Below are 16,043 nucleotides of genomic sequence, written 5' to 3'. Positions count from 1 at the left end.
TTACTTAATATCAGCATTGGTGCAACAATTTCTTCCAATTTATACATTTATACTCTTTCCCTCATATATTGTTTAAAACACATCTTCATTTTTTGTTACAAGTTTTCAAGTTTTCAATTTCTTCTTCTTTTGACGAGAAAAACTTCTTTTTGATATGTATGGATTAAATGCCAGCTTTTTGATATTCCTTGCTTGAACACTTGATGATTTAGAAAACCTGTAAATTATACACTATATTGTTTTCATTATTTCAATATTATACAACTCTGTCTCTATCAAGTAACCGGATCCAAACGAGTCCTCCATCATTATGGGGATCTCATTTACCGCCACACGCCCAATCTCTAATCGGGGTTAACGAACGCTACTCCACATGTCCGCTGATTATAACCCCCTCGGCGGTCTATTTTCGCCGCACCTGCACACTATTTAGTCGCCATCTTGCAGGAGTACTCAGAATCAACTAGTAAAGGAGCATTATGTCCGGTTCAGAGCTATTTTTACAATTGGAAGCACCGTGTTCATATCTTGTTTGGAGAAATAAGTTGAAGAATAGTAGTCACCCTCTAAAACATTTCTCAGTCAAAGAGTCAAAGAAGTAATGCTTAGTACTTCCCATCGATAACAACGTAGTTGGGAGTTCTGAACTTTCCATCTGTCGCTTCAAGCGCAGCAGTCTCTAGTTAAGTGGTTAATTCCATTGCATTCGAAAAACCTTACCCTAGTGTTCTTCATCTGGCCTTTTGCCGTAATTCATGTTAGTCGAGATGGATAATATTTTAATAAAGCTATTTCTCGAGCCAGAATATGAGAAATTTCAGGCAACACATGGACAAAGACTGCTTTTAGGCCTCGCTTCATCATACCATCGAATCAACAGCTCTGCCAAAAATCATCTGCGATTTCATTTGGGTGCATGCGATGTGCCACAAACTATGCATATGCTGTATAAGTCCAGGGCATATGTTGTAAATAAAGCTTATATTATGGAGATATATTCTCCCCCTTTTTTTCTTCATTCAATTATTCATACAGCGCGAAGGCATCACCTAGAGAACCAATAGGATTACGTATTTCATCTTCTTCACATACCACAACCTCAGCCTTCTCAATCTATGCACTTATAGATTTGTAATATTATCGTCTATATAATTCATGGTTCGTACTTTTAACAAAATGCTATACATGCTGATAGCCGTGGCTTTTATAATCAAACAAACACAATCTTGTTAAATCAACATCAAGTTTTACTTAAATTACAGTGATAGCGTGACAAGAAAGAGAGAGAGAGAAAGAGAGAGTTCGGGTTGGTATGTGTGTTGGTGTAGTTGGTCAGTGCGGCGACGGCAGAAGTGTCACTTTTTCTCTCGCTCTGTCCCACTGATTGCCTTTGTTTATGATATATATTGACATCACCCACATTCCTTGATCAGAATCTAATTGTTCGCTTATTTTGATATTTGATTTGAAATTTCGATTGTTTTATTGCTTTGCAATTTTAGCAATTCCAATCCAATTAAAATATATTATCTCATTGTTTCATAATATTGATTCTTCGATTGGAATGCAGGTTTGATGACATCACTCAGAAATCCGATTTACATCTGGTTTTGCCCGGATCCGTAATTGTGTGTATGCAATACATCCAATAGTTTCTTGACGCTGTCTGTCACCTATGCAAAAGATGGGGTGGGTCCACACCAGTAAACTTCAGTAAACAATAAATCGTTATTCTTGCAACTCTCCGGCGTATTTTTATCAGTCCGTGTAGATGCTATGTAAATTTCCTTTCCCGGCTTTCATCCACGGCATATTTTTTCCATTTATGTCGAGAAGAGTCTGCATATGAGTATGTTCTAAATAAAACTTCTATTTTGTTATAAAGGTATAATTCCCCATTTTTTCTTCGCCAAATTTTGGTACACCAGAAAGGCACCACCTGTCGAACCCATAGAATCATGGAGAATTTTGGTCTGATCGAATCGAAATACATATCCATTAAAACACGGTCCTTCAGTTGAGAGCCCTAAGGACTCTAATCTACTCAAAAAGGTGCACCGGCCCCACTGTCCGGCAATCCTCAGAAAAATTAATTGAATGCCTCAAACATCCAAATCCCATTCTTCCTCTGGAAGGCCGGATGTGCCCGCCTCCCTTTCCATCTCCTGAAATCTTTTCAGCTGTGATTGATTCATGCCTTTGTTATTGGTCAATATTCGACCACCTGGAGGTTTACCATTCGAGATATCCACTGAATATTATGGCTAGACTGTCCTTCTTCAAACAAGCTTATCTGCAGATAATCTTGGACATTGCTTATCTCACAAAAGCCGGTCCCAGCATGGCTCTCTATTTACTGAGGCACTTATTTTTCCAAATAAAGAAAATGTCTTGAATTGTTGGATTTCAACCAGAGATTTCATTTATCTGTGCCTTCTTATTCTTTTGTTAAATCATCTATTATATATTATATATTACATGCAACATTTTTGATTCATACGAACCACCAAAACATGCAGTATAGCGCATGTTTACACATGAGGGTTATCTTAAATGCAATCGTACGTTTTCAGACTAACTTATATTTATTATCTTCATTTAGTATTAATTGCAACACTTTTTCTCGCAGTCCCCTTCCATTCTTTTCTCGTCATATGAGAATCAGCTTCTACCCCTACCACTTTAATATCCTCAGCTGATCCAAGTTTCCAAGTTTTTGGATGGGTAAGTGAACGATGCTGATTCTAAACGATGCTATTTTAAGTCCGTTAGATAAGATTAATGTTAGATCTGAATCTTCCAACCGTCACATGATAAACTATAATTCTTCAAACACTGTTAGAATGGACTGGCTAGTTAGCCTATTGGGATGCCGAGATAATTGAATTTTTTTTTTTTTAATTACATTTTCACCCCAAACAAGGCACATTGCAACTTTGGTGTAGGGGGCTACTATCAGGGATATAAGCTACAGGGGTACTATGTGGGGAGTTGGGCAGCAAGATATCGGTTCACGTTACACTTGAACTTCTGCATGTCTAGCGGTTCTGGGGAAAAAAACTACTGGAGTAGAAGGCTCTCTTATATCTAGGGATTTCAACTGTGAAGGTGTGGGATCTTGCTACTTGTCGGGTTTGTCGGGGATATTTACGTCGAGGGGGTACAAGTGCCTGCAGTTCGTCGGAGCATTCACCATTAAAGTACTTGTAGAACAGGCAGAGGGATGCAACATTTTGTTGATGAGACAGAGACTAAAGCTTAGATGACAGTTTAGGACCTATCAGGATGGCGACTCTTTTGAACCTTGTCTAGGAGCGAGAGACTAGTAGCAGATGCACCAGCCCAAATATGACAACAATACTCCATACATGGGCGAATGGTAGCCTTATAGAGGTACAGGATACTTTCGGACACCAACATATAATTATGTGTAGTTATTTATAAAAAGAAATTGTTAGCGAGTCCTCTAAACTTAATCTACAATATCTATCTTGTAGCCTTATGACATCGCTTTTAACACATCAGAAGTTCCTGTTATGCAGATGCAATGTGCTAAATTCTTCATCAATACATTGAATTATATCTGTAAACATTAGCATGGCTGCATGTTTAGTTGCACTGTTGCAATTCATAAGGCCAACAGGCTTTTTATGAAAGAAAGGAGAGAACACCTTAGAAATGGACTGACCTTTGAAATAGCGATGGTTTATGTTGTGTTTATGAGACATCTGAATCTTGGAAAAGTTAATTCCTCTTTAGATAAAAGACCGCTTGGACAGTAATTGTTTCTTGCCCATATATAAACTGGACTATTATTTTTAAGTAGATGGTTTATGGTCTATTACAAATCACACCGGTATCTAAACATTCCAGCAGGATAAATAAATGGGATTAGTTGAGTTATGGGGTTTCTGGAGTTCAGTCTTTGAGTATGAAGCTGATTAATTGCTTGTATTCGGTTAGACATATGTTTCAGTAAAGGCTCTGAGTGTGTACGTGTAACATCTATAAAAATTAACAAGGTGCTTCTTCACTATAGAACTCTGATGTAAAAACAAACTCTTACCTGTGGTATACAGAAAAGTTAGTACAACAAAAAATTATGCAAAATCATCTAGTAGTTTAATTTTTAAATTAAAAATAATGTACTTGTACAGTATTCTACCTAAGAAATAAGGTACTTAGGTACTTGTATAGTGTAGTACTTATAACTCCATAACTGGAGCGGGTTGCAAAGGACGTCTTCTTTCATAACATCTTTCATCAACTAGTTCCACCCTGAGTTTCAATGGTTGAATAAATTTCTGATGAGAAAAAAAAACAAAAAAAAAACACATTAATCGGATCAGCAGAAAGCTATGGAAATTTTACAGTTTCTTTTTCTTTCTGCATTATTATTTTATTTATTTATTATTTTTTTAAAGTCCAAATGATTTGAAATGTAAGAATTTAAAATGATACTCGAATTTTGTATTAAAACAAGCACAACTAAAATATTCATTATCGTTTTAGATTTGTAACTATATATAATACAAATATTCCACTCAATATATTAAGGGTGTTCCAAAAGTAATGCATCCCATCCAAATGGATCAGAAAAGACTGTAAATTGCATTGTTATGATGACTGAACTTATCCATTTTTTTTTACATGGGGTTCACCACTTATCAAGGCCCGGATGCCACTCAGGGATAAAGGTTATTGCGTGTACAGTAATCAATGAGATAGTATTGTAGTAATCATTAGTATTGGAGATTTGATAGAGTGTCTTACTTAAGGGGGCGGTTTGTCACGAATTTGTTTATGTTGGACTTGAAGACATCCAAGTTGTAGTCAGGTGGGAAACAGGCGAACGGAAGAGAGTTCCACAATCGTGCACTTCTGAGAAAGAAGCTCTGCTCATGGAATCTACGTTTGGATTTAGGCACAGATAAAGAGTGGGGAAAATTATTGACAGTAGTTTCAGCCAGACGGGTGTTTCTTGTGAAAGATTGGTGAGGGGGGACGAGAGATTCATAGCCTTGAGCCCCTGGAGATGTATAGGCCATCTACAACTTTGTAGATGCTTTTGTAGCAAGGAGTTCTTTTTTGGGAGGTGAGAGTGCTGACCTTATGCCCAGCCTTCCCAGAAGGTACATACAGCGCCTAGCCTTCCCAAATGGTCAACCATATGGTACTGGCCAGGCTCAACATTGCTTAACTGCTGGGATTTGGCAACATGATTGTGCCGTACATGACTGAACTTATGTGGTTAAAAGTGAAGAACCTTACCTCATGCATCGTGCGGCTCGTGTTAGGAAAAGAAAAAAAAAGAGAAAATAAAAATGGCCGACCCCTGGTATTTATGGACTGAAAATCACGTGATGTGACGAGAGGGGGGAAGGGGTATGCAAATGAGATGTGGTTGGGTCTCCCTATAAAAGAGACGTCTTCTTTATTTTGGGGGTCAGTGTGGAAAGTGCAGAGAGAAGAGAACAGTTGGATTTGGATTTGAGACTTTTGATCTGAGGTTGAGTTCAAATTTAACGTCACCCATATGGTACTGGCCAGGCTCAACGTTGCTTAACTGCTGGGATTTGACTGAACTTATGCATTCATTTTAGCTTGAGGTCACATTTGTAATTGTGTTTAACGATAAAAATATTCATCTGAATATAAATAATTTTTTTAAAATTATATCGATGAGTTCCATTGTTGCATTTACAGCGTTAACGTCGTGTTTAACCCTTATTGTGTCTCATTCAACGAATTTTCCTGTCTTCTGTGCATACACAATTCCACATGATAAAATAACTCCCAAGAATGCAATCGCAGAATCCAAATAAAAAACCGTGGAGAAATGTTGCGTCGCCTCGTAGACCAATCCTGAAAAGATTAACAGTAAATAATTACACAATAATAAGTAATTTGATGATTGGGTTTTGAAATACGAAAGGAAATTTACTAATCTTGTTTTTGAATGGGGAAACAAGCGATTGAATCTCAGTCACTCAAACATTTTTCATGAAAACAGCAATAAAGTAGAGAAAAATTGGTAATGGCTCTATCATGAAAAAGAGCTGTAGAGACAGAAGAGATTTTCACTCACTAGATTGCGAAGGAAAAAAAGAGTGTACTGAATAGCATCTGCTGAGATGTGACAACAATACTCTATCTTAGGACATATATGACTCGTAAAGAGTTATACAGGGTGACCCAAAAAAAAAACAAAAGAGGCCATCTAGAACATATGCTGTAGAACGGAGAAAAAAAGAAAAAAAAGGCCAAAGACCCTAGTGTTTTAATGTGATGTTTTGAATATAATAATAACTAGTTATGAGCAAAGTTTCATTTCATTCGGACAAAACAGTAAGAAATGGAGCCTAATTAGAGCTGGGTTCCGTTTTTTATGGGTCATCCTGCATAAGGAGTCAGGTACTTTCTGGAATGATAGAATGAGCCAGCCATATTTATAGCAAGCTTAGCAATACATTGCATACTAGCTGAAGTATACGGCGTTACTAGGTTGTATTTGATATATTTGAATATTCCGTCCTCATACATAATTATCTGATTTCTGGCAAAAAAATAATATCTATAAGAAATTAAAAAGAAAAATTTTATTCTCCAAACCAGTAAATAAATATTTTGATTCCTCCTGCCGTAAAATACGTTCAAATATATTTTAAATCTTGTAGATATTCGCATTTATTAATACAAAGACATGATGTCAAAAGTTTTAAAAAATGACTTACTACCATCATCTAGAATCGAAACCAAAACATTTTGTGTTTCAGCCACGTTCTCTACAGATGCTAGTATCAAGAAAATGACAAAGGAGTCTAAAAATTAATACACTTTTAACTGATTTTATGGGCGCATGCACAGAAAGCAGTATAAACATGTCGCCCAGTAGAAAAGAACATGTTGCATTTCAACATGACGATATATGCCAGTGTACGCGGTATTCATCCATCCAGACAAAGATTTTAAATGTTATAAACCATCCTTGGTGTATAATTACTATTTCCTGTTAAGTTCAGAGTTGTATGGCCAGTAATTAAAGAGTTTACCTGTTAGATATTTACACACAGACATACATCTACTGTTTTATTTATATAGAGAACAGAAGAGAAGATAAGTCTTCCATTTTAGATCTGATTGATTCTCCTCAAGAAAAAAAGAGCGCCGTTCATTTTGTTGGCACAAAACAAGAATATGAACATTAATGGTGAAAGGAGAGATTTGGTTTTGGAAGTGTTAAATGCAACAAGCCACATCTTACCCATTGTACAACGGGCTCTAGTTCGAAAAAAAGAAAAGAGAATGAGCAAGGTTTGGATCACCAGCGCTCTTTGAAGTGCAGAGTAGAGAGCTATGCCATCTGCATACATGCCAATAAATTATCTCAGAATATGGTTTTAAACTTCATTAATGAAAATTAGGAGAAGGTAAGTCTTAGAATGTATCTTTGAAGGACTTAGGAATAGTGATAGCGTTAAAAGTGTTGTCGTCTTTTGTGAGAGGACTTGTTGCCACCTGTACTCAGAGTTAGTGATTCGGATAAGAAAGTTTTATCCTCTCCCTCTCAAAAATACATTTGGTTGGGGGTGGGACCGGTTACATACCTCTAAAAGAGTACATTTTTACATTAAATTCATATGCGAAGTTCAAACAAATTGACTTTTCCAATTAATGGTCCCAACATTAGAAAAAATAAATATTAAAAAGTGTCCCTTTTAATCTAATAGCTTTTTTCCTTAAACTGCTAGCCATTGGAATTCCATCCATGCTCTCTGATTTTACCAACATGTAGAAATTTAAATGTAATGTGAACACTCATCTTGCTGCATACACTTAGGATACTACAAATTTCTGTCTATCACAAACTACTTTGATAGATCTATCAGAGAGAAAGGATTTGATGGTTGAGTAGTCATTGAAAGATATTCTGCCTCCATGTTAAATTTCATATATATATATATATATATATATATTGTGGCAAAAGCTGTGAAAATGAGGGCTTACCGTTCAAACGACCTAGGTGTGCGTATGTGCTTTGTCATCGCTGCGAAGCTAGGATACGAAAAGAATTCCAAGATGGCGCCGACGGTGTTTTGTAATGGTATGATCTCGGAAACTCTCGCAAAATCTCATGCATATATGCAAGTCAGTTGGTCTTCGACAACTATAAATTCAGGTCGTTTTGGAAGGCAAGGGGAGGAAAGAACGGCCAGTTGGTAATTGTGTATGTGGGATCGTGTTGGTGGCATGTCACCGGGTCTGTGTGTCTACTGATCGAACCGCTTCCTGTCCCTTGCACTTTGGACTTTGAATTGGTTTACATTGGACTTGCACATTGGACTTTGAATTGGTTTACATTGGATTTCAACTTCATATAATTATATATATATATATATAATTATATATATATATATATATATATACATATATATATATATAAAAATGTAAATTTGGTTCATTACAAAGGAATAAAACAACATTTCTACGTTACCAATTTATTTGAAATTTTCAGACAACCCATCTTTAGAGTCGAGGTATGTTTTTATGTTATTAAAATAAATTTACCTCGCGAATTATTAAAATATTACATAAAATAAATATATATTTTTTTTATCGTTACTGCGAATCTGTTCTGTTGATAAAACTGAACTTCCGGTTCGATTCATTTCACAGCCACGAATTGACGAAAGATTTCATTTTCTGTTAACTCGATAAGTAAAAAAAAAACAAAAAAAAACATAATTCATTTGTTTATCTTCCAAATTTTTTAATTTACACATCTTTTCTTTATTATAAAAAAAGTTTGTCGCTTGCTATGCTAAAACAAAGTTTTTTGTTTTTTATTTTTCTAATTTCAAAATATGTTGCACCATTATTGTGATGTTTAATTTGCAGTATATTTCAATTTAACTTTTATTATAAAAAGTTTGAGTTTATGATTTTTTTCCTGCAAAAAAATACCCTCTCTGAAAAAAAACAGGCAAAACTAACTGATAAAATATGTAAGCCTTCAGGGGAGCTAACCGCTTCAATATAATTCCAGAAACATATAGTGATAAAACACGGAACATTTCATATATTGAATATACTATATTTATAATTTTTTTATTGTAGGATTCTCCTGATCTCGCGGGTTTTTTTAAATCTCAGTTGACAACATTGCATCACTAAAAAAACACTACAGGCTTAATGTAAACAGAATGTGTTTACAATATCGGTAAATTTTCAATGGGTTTAATTACATGATTATTGATAATGTAACCATGTGATTGAAATTTAATTTAAATTAACCACACGTGGTCGCTTGGTACGTACACACAAATACCGACGCTCAAAGTGTATACACATATTGACTCCTCCCTTTACTTAAAAATTCACCAAAAATCAGGAAATTAACGAATTTTAATGAAAATTGCAGAATTTATCAAATAATGATCACAGAATATAATGAACTAATTATTTTTACTTAACTCTTAGTGAAAATGTTTTATTTTGTTTAAACAAAAAATACCTTTAATAAAGTTATGGTTTTCAGTAGTAAATAAAAAACGCAAGAATTTATTTTTGCTTTTTTTAAAGCATCGTAATTTGTAACAATAAAAAATAATTTTTACAGTAACATTACGAAAAAAGCCCCTAAAGTCCGTATTAATGAATTCGATATAACTCGAAGAAAAATGAATTCTCGCATACTATTCAGGAAATTAAAGATTCAATTAGATTCCTATTTCAGTCAACTAAATTATTTAGGGTGAAATGAGTTTAGGAATTTATAGCCAAACCTAAATATTTTTTTTTGGTAAATATCCAGATACGCTACTACAGAACACTGACCACTCTAATTTGCTTGGGGGGATGTGATGTTGGGGGGGCGCGCGCGCCCCAACATCACATCCGCCCCACCCCCACCCCGCTCGCGCCCCCAATGTACAAAGTAAAATCTTCGGAAAATGCTAAATGGTGTTCTAATTGGTAAATGTCGGTGCGTTACTAACGGAAAATTTGAAAATTCTATGTTCCAGGTAAAAAAAAAAACAGATAAATTACCCCCCTACTCCAACTTGGTGTGCTTTCCTTTTCTTATTTTATTTCTCTTTCAGCTAATTTTAAATTTTCCACCCAAAAAGCGCTATAATGTATTTTTGAAAATTAGAAAATTCTGGAAAAATAAATCCCCTCCCCCCAACGTAGTTTGCTTGGTGAAGCTGTCGTTTATGCTACAGCGTGAATGCGCGTAGCATAAACGGAAGCTGCAAAATGGTGCAAAGAAATTCGTGAGTTCAGGGGTAAATACCATGCAAACGGTAAATTTGCCCTAAGTTTGACTATCAGATTCGTTGTCAGCGACCTCAATCACCTATAAAAAAAAACAAATTAGAGTGGTCGGTGTTCTGTAGTAGCATATCTGGATATTTACCTTTTTTTTCTTGCTTAAAAAAATAGCATTAATACAGTAAGTTAGGTAAAATTTGCATAGAATGCTCTGCTTTACGGTTGTAAAAATGGAACGGAAATTTGAATTTCGTTCCCTTTTAAATTCGGTACATTTTTACATTACGTCCAACTCATCGTTCACGTTCGACACGTCAACTATATAGCTGTTCGGGTATTCCGGCAAGGTTAGAGGTGTCTATTCCGAAAGCCGTTCTTAACATGGGTAGATCGGTAGGTGTGTAAGAAATTTCGTGAAAAATAGTGAATAATTCCACCCCGTCTTTCCAAGCTTATAACTCCTCGAAAAATGTAACTCAAGCCCTAATTTTTTTCCAATTAAAGGAGTAAGGACCAAGGTTTCATTTAAAAAAAAACAAAAAAAACATGTTTAAAAAAAAAAGGTTTTAACTTCGGACTTTACAGGTAAATTTCTAAAAAACACTACTTTTTTGTTTTAAATTTGAATATATTATTTATTGACCTTTTCTCTTCAATTTGTGATATATAACACTTTGGTGAATAAATTATTTACTTTTTAATAGACATTTCAAAATGGGCGGCATGAATTATTCTACCCCCTGTCTTTCCAAGCTTATAACTACTCGAAAAATTTAATTCAAGCCCTAATTTTCTTTTCAATTAAAGGAGCAAGGACCAAGGTTTCATAAAAAAACAAAAGAAAAAACAAGCAACGTGGTTTAAAAAAAAGGTTTTAAACTTCGAACTTTACAGGTAAATTTCTAAAATACACTACTTTTTTTGTTTTAAATTTGAATATATTACTTATTGACCTTTTCTCTTCAATTTGTGATATATAAACTTTGGTGTGTAAATTAATTATTTACTTTTTACTAGACACTTGAAAATGGGGGGGGGCGTGAATTAAAAAAAATGTTTGTTTAAAATATAATAATCGGTTTATTAGAAAGACCATAAAATTTCACATTGACCCTAAAAATATCGTAAAAATAGAATCAATAGAAAAATTTTGATAGATTTTTAAAGTTCAAAAATTGAAAAATATTGAGTTCGTAAAATTCATTACTGTTTTTTTAAACATAAAAAAATATTTCTATTACTTTTAAAACAACTTTTATAGTTTATTTTGGAAGTATAATCCATAAAGCAAATAAACAACCCACTTTTAAAAGAGAAATTACGAGATTTTTATATTTTATTCGCAGTTTCGTGATAGGGATGTAAAAAATTCCTACAAAAATTCTGATACATCTACTAGATGGAGTGTTTATTCATTGTAAACGTACCCGACATTTCCAATGTGAATGGTAAACTGGACTTATGTAAAAAATAACAAAAAGATATACCAAACTGACTTTTTCGTTTAAAAATTGAATTATTTCCCTTTCGTTATTAACTTTTTTTAATAAATATTTTGTGTTTTATATATATAAAGTACAATTGTTGAATGTTATTGTTTTGATTATATCTGTTTGAGGAGGGGCACAATTAAAAAATGAAGAAAGATTAAAACGAAGCGAAATTTAAGTTTCCGTTCCATTTTTACAACAACCGTAAAACAGTGCATACTCAGCAAGTTTTATCGTAATTTATAAGCATATTGAAACACTAAATCAACATTTTATTTATTTTTTGCATAATTAATGATGGAAGTATTTTTCTGTTTATTTTCTTAACATCTGTTAAAAAAAATAAATAATTTGTACATTCTCTTGAAAAAAAGAATCAAACTTTTCTCTACTTTCACATGTGTTCCATTTTAACAAAATGAGCCACAGCAACGCGTGGCCAGGTACAGCTAGTATATATATAATTATGTTTCATATTTACCGAGACCCATCAGTGTGCCAACAAAAATATTGTAAAGAGCAAGAAAATTTGTGGGGGGCACCACCCTCCAAATATATATATATATATATATATATATATATATATATATATATATATATATATATATATATATATATATATATATATATGAGGTTAAAGGAAAGGAAAAAAATAAATATTGTGCTGAAGGAAGCAAAATCAAAATATAAGGTTCTGCATTAAATCCTGAGCAACGTCGAGTTTTCCTGCTAGTTTTAATATAAAGTTGTTTTCTTTTCCTAATTATTCCAGAATATGTTCCGTCTCTGATAAAATAATCAAGTTCAACTTTGACTCACTAGAAAGAAAGACAGACAACCACATGAGCTTCCCCAACTCTCGTAGTCCATTAATTAAACCGCTGCAATATTTTAACCATATAACAAGAAGGGAGGTAACTGTGTGATTACCTTTCCTAAACTTGAAATAGACAATGATGCATTTTCGAATTTAGTACAAAGTAATTCAGGACGTTTGCAACATTTTACTGAAACGATAATGAATAACAAGCGTAAGAATTGCTACATACCATTCAATATGGGATATATAATATATAGAATTCCAATTAACGTTGTTAAAATGCCGTAAGCTGTCGTCATATGCTCTATTCCAAGAATTCCTACAGTCATTACAATTCGAAGCGATATTCCACTGTCTGCAAGAATAAAAATGACTATTATATATATATATATATATATATATATATATATATATATATATATATATATATATATATATAGTACAAAAGTGTGTTGAAATTCAAAGACTTACATTTTTTATACAACTCTCGTTTATTTCATCTTGGATCTCTTCATTACAGCCGTTTCGTTAATGGGATGACAATTTTATAATTTTATGTTTTCATAAAAATTTTCTTTCTCATCAACTCGTCAGATGTGATTTCCATCCGATGTTACCAACAAAAAGTTAATTTTGTGCATGATAAACCTGGTGCATTCGTTTGGGGAAAAGAAATTCCATTCCCACGTTTTTACAGGTCGGCCATCTTGGGTACCGTGCAAACCCATATATATATATATATATGTGTGTGTGTGTGTGTGTGTGTGTGTGTGTGTGTATATATATATATATATATATATATATATATATATATATATATGTATATATATATGTATATATATGTATATATATATATGTATATACATGCATATATATATATATATGTGTGTGTATATATATATATATATATATATATATATATATATATATATATATAATATGTCTGCACTAGTTTTGGTCTTAAAACCGGTAAAGTTTGATTTTTGTATTCCATATATCAACAGTGCTTAAAACAGTGCATTCCTGCATATGACACACGCGTTAAACCATGCTTACACTGTATCGAACAATTAAAACTTGCAACAACATCTGAAGACGTCCCAAGCATTATCGCCGCCATGTGACGTAAAAAAACTGAATTTTCCTGATGTAGAATTTGTTATAATTCGAAATATTAATTTAGTTTTAATAAATAAATATGTTTATTTATTTAAAAAAAAAATATCTGCACTAGTTTTGGTCCTAAAACCGTTAAATTTTGAATTATATATATATATATATATATATATATATATATATATATATATATATATAATTCAAAATTTGATTTCAAATGTTATCCTTTCAAATAAGTCTTTGTTATAATACCTTTAGTTTATATACCATTTTAAAGATTTTTCATTCTATCTAATCGTTTTAAAACAATATCTTCTTTCAGAACGTTGAATACAAGGTGGGAAAAAGCAAATTCGCACAAATTTGTTTTATTTCAATTCAAGCTAGGGCGAAAAGCTACTGAAACCACTTGCAATATCAACGAAGCGTTTGACACAGGAACCACTATTGAACACACAGTACAATTGTAGTTTAAGAAATTTCGTGGAGGCGACGAGGGTCTTGAAGATGATGAACGTAGTGGTTGGCTGCCGGATTTTAACCAACGATATTTCTTAATTCAATATCAGTGAAATATATTCGGTAAAATAAAATATATAGTAAATAACGTAAATTGTTAGACATTTACGTTGAATTTTTTGTTATATTGTGGGTGGATTCTTAAAATCAGATAACTTTGGAAATGTCGGATGTTATTCACACATATATACACACCGGGCGATGCTGGGTATTGTGTTCCAATTGTTGACCAGAATAACGTCAGCCAAGGCATACAAAGTCCGTTAAAAAAGAAAACAACCCACACTTTGACCTCTTACGTCAATGGCCAAAACGAAGAGAAAATGAAATTTGGTCAGTATAAACATGTGCACAACAAAGAACAAACAGACAGAAGACAGATGACACATTTTCTTAGCAGTCATCGCCACCACACAAACACCACCCACATACTCACTCTCGCCCCGCCTCTTCACTATTGTAACCCACGATACTGAAGTTAAAATGAATGCATTTGTTTTGATAACTGAATGTCCTCTGTTATTTGAACCACGACGCATTCAATAAGTGCATACATATAGTTCGCAAGTACAAAAACACGCTAGGAAAATTATTCGTGCATTCTATGCGCACAGCAATGAAATAACAGACTTATTATTGTTGTTATATCGACCAACTATATAACATTTTTTTCAAGGGTAATTGTTTATTTTTTCCCGTAACACTTTCCAATAAGTATTCGAGTAACACCTGCTAATACTTACAATATCCAATGGAATTCAAAACTGCACATAAAGCAAGTGTTTCAAAGCTTTCACAAAACGGAATCAGTAATTCACCCAATGCCGTGCTGAATAAAGTCGCCAGCAAGAGATAACTTGTTGGGATGTGTATAATATCAGCCAGGAATCCAACCAAAAGTTGACTGGCAATGCTAGAGATACCATAGATAGCCATAATCACAGCGGCTCTCTCTTGATTCAATCCTATACTTGCAGCGTAAACAGGTATATATATCTGCATTGAATCTCCTACTAAAAAAAACAAAAAATATATAATTATCAGTGAAAACAATAAATTGATATTAATTTTTTTACGGATTAATCGTACGTATATAATAGATTGAAAACCAACACATACTTATATACAATTGGTATATCAGTATGATAAAATGTAGCCTAAATTTCTACGTAGTAATCTAGTACGTGTAACCGCGTTTCATGATATATTTCGAGATAAGACCTCTTTATTAAGTGTTTCAAATTTCATGAATTTCGTGTGGACTTACGCGCTATTTATATTGTTGTGTTATAAATTAGTTGTATGTATATAATTTTTTTTAATTACATTTTCACCCCAAACAAGGCACATTGCCACTTTGATGTATGGGGGCTACTATCAGAGACATAAGCTACAGAGGTACTAATTGGGGAGTTGAGCAGCAAGATGTCGGTTCATGTTACACTTGAACTTCTGTATGTCAGTACAGTTGGCGAAGCAGGGATCCGGAAGGGAATTCCAAAGTCTATCAGTTCTTGGGAAGAAACTACTGGAGTAGAAAGCTCTCTTACATCTAGAGATCTCTACTGTGGGGGGGGAGTTAGCTGTTTGTCGGGTTTGTCGGGGGTATTTACGTCGAGGGGGTACAAGTGCTTACAGTTCGTCGGAGCATTCACCATTAAAATACTTGTAGAACAGACAGAGGGATGCAACATTTCATCGATGTGCCAGAAGCTGAAGCTTAGATGACAGTTCAGGACCTATCAAGTTGGCGACTCTTTTTTTAATCTTGTCTAGGAGTGAGAGACAAGTAGCAGATGCACCAGCCCAAATATGACAACAAT

The 16,043-nt window shown here is 33.7% G+C and overlaps 1 protein-coding gene across 3 annotated transcripts in view; it reads right to left on the bottom strand.

Annotated features, from left to right (window-relative positions):
- Nucleotides 1–4,336: 4,336 nt before the first annotated feature.
- LOC145278022 (monocarboxylate transporter 9-like) overlaps nucleotides 4,337–16,043 on the bottom strand; it is an 89,220-nt gene continuing 77,513 nt past the window's right edge. For all 3 annotated transcript variants that reach the window (XM_080130225.1, XM_080130226.1, XM_080130224.1), the window contains 3 exons: nucleotides 14,964–15,233; nucleotides 12,815–12,940; nucleotides 4,337–5,865 (listed from right to left, as the gene is read on the bottom strand). In XM_080130225.1, the coding sequence (XP_079986351.1) occupies nucleotides 5,738–5,865; nucleotides 12,815–12,940; nucleotides 14,964–15,233 (524 nt within the window). In that variant the 3' untranslated portion in view covers nucleotides 4,337–5,737. The remainder of the gene's footprint in view (nucleotides 5,866–12,814; nucleotides 12,941–14,963; nucleotides 15,234–16,043) is intronic.

Source organism: Euprymna scolopes, chromosome 6 (genome assembly GCF_053919585.1).
Source record: "Euprymna scolopes isolate OS-2025 chromosome 6, ASM5391958v1, whole genome shotgun sequence".
NCBI lineage: Eukaryota > Metazoa > Mollusca > Cephalopoda > Sepiida > Sepiolidae > Euprymna > Euprymna scolopes.
This window is presented reverse-complemented; position numbering and strand designations above follow the sequence as displayed.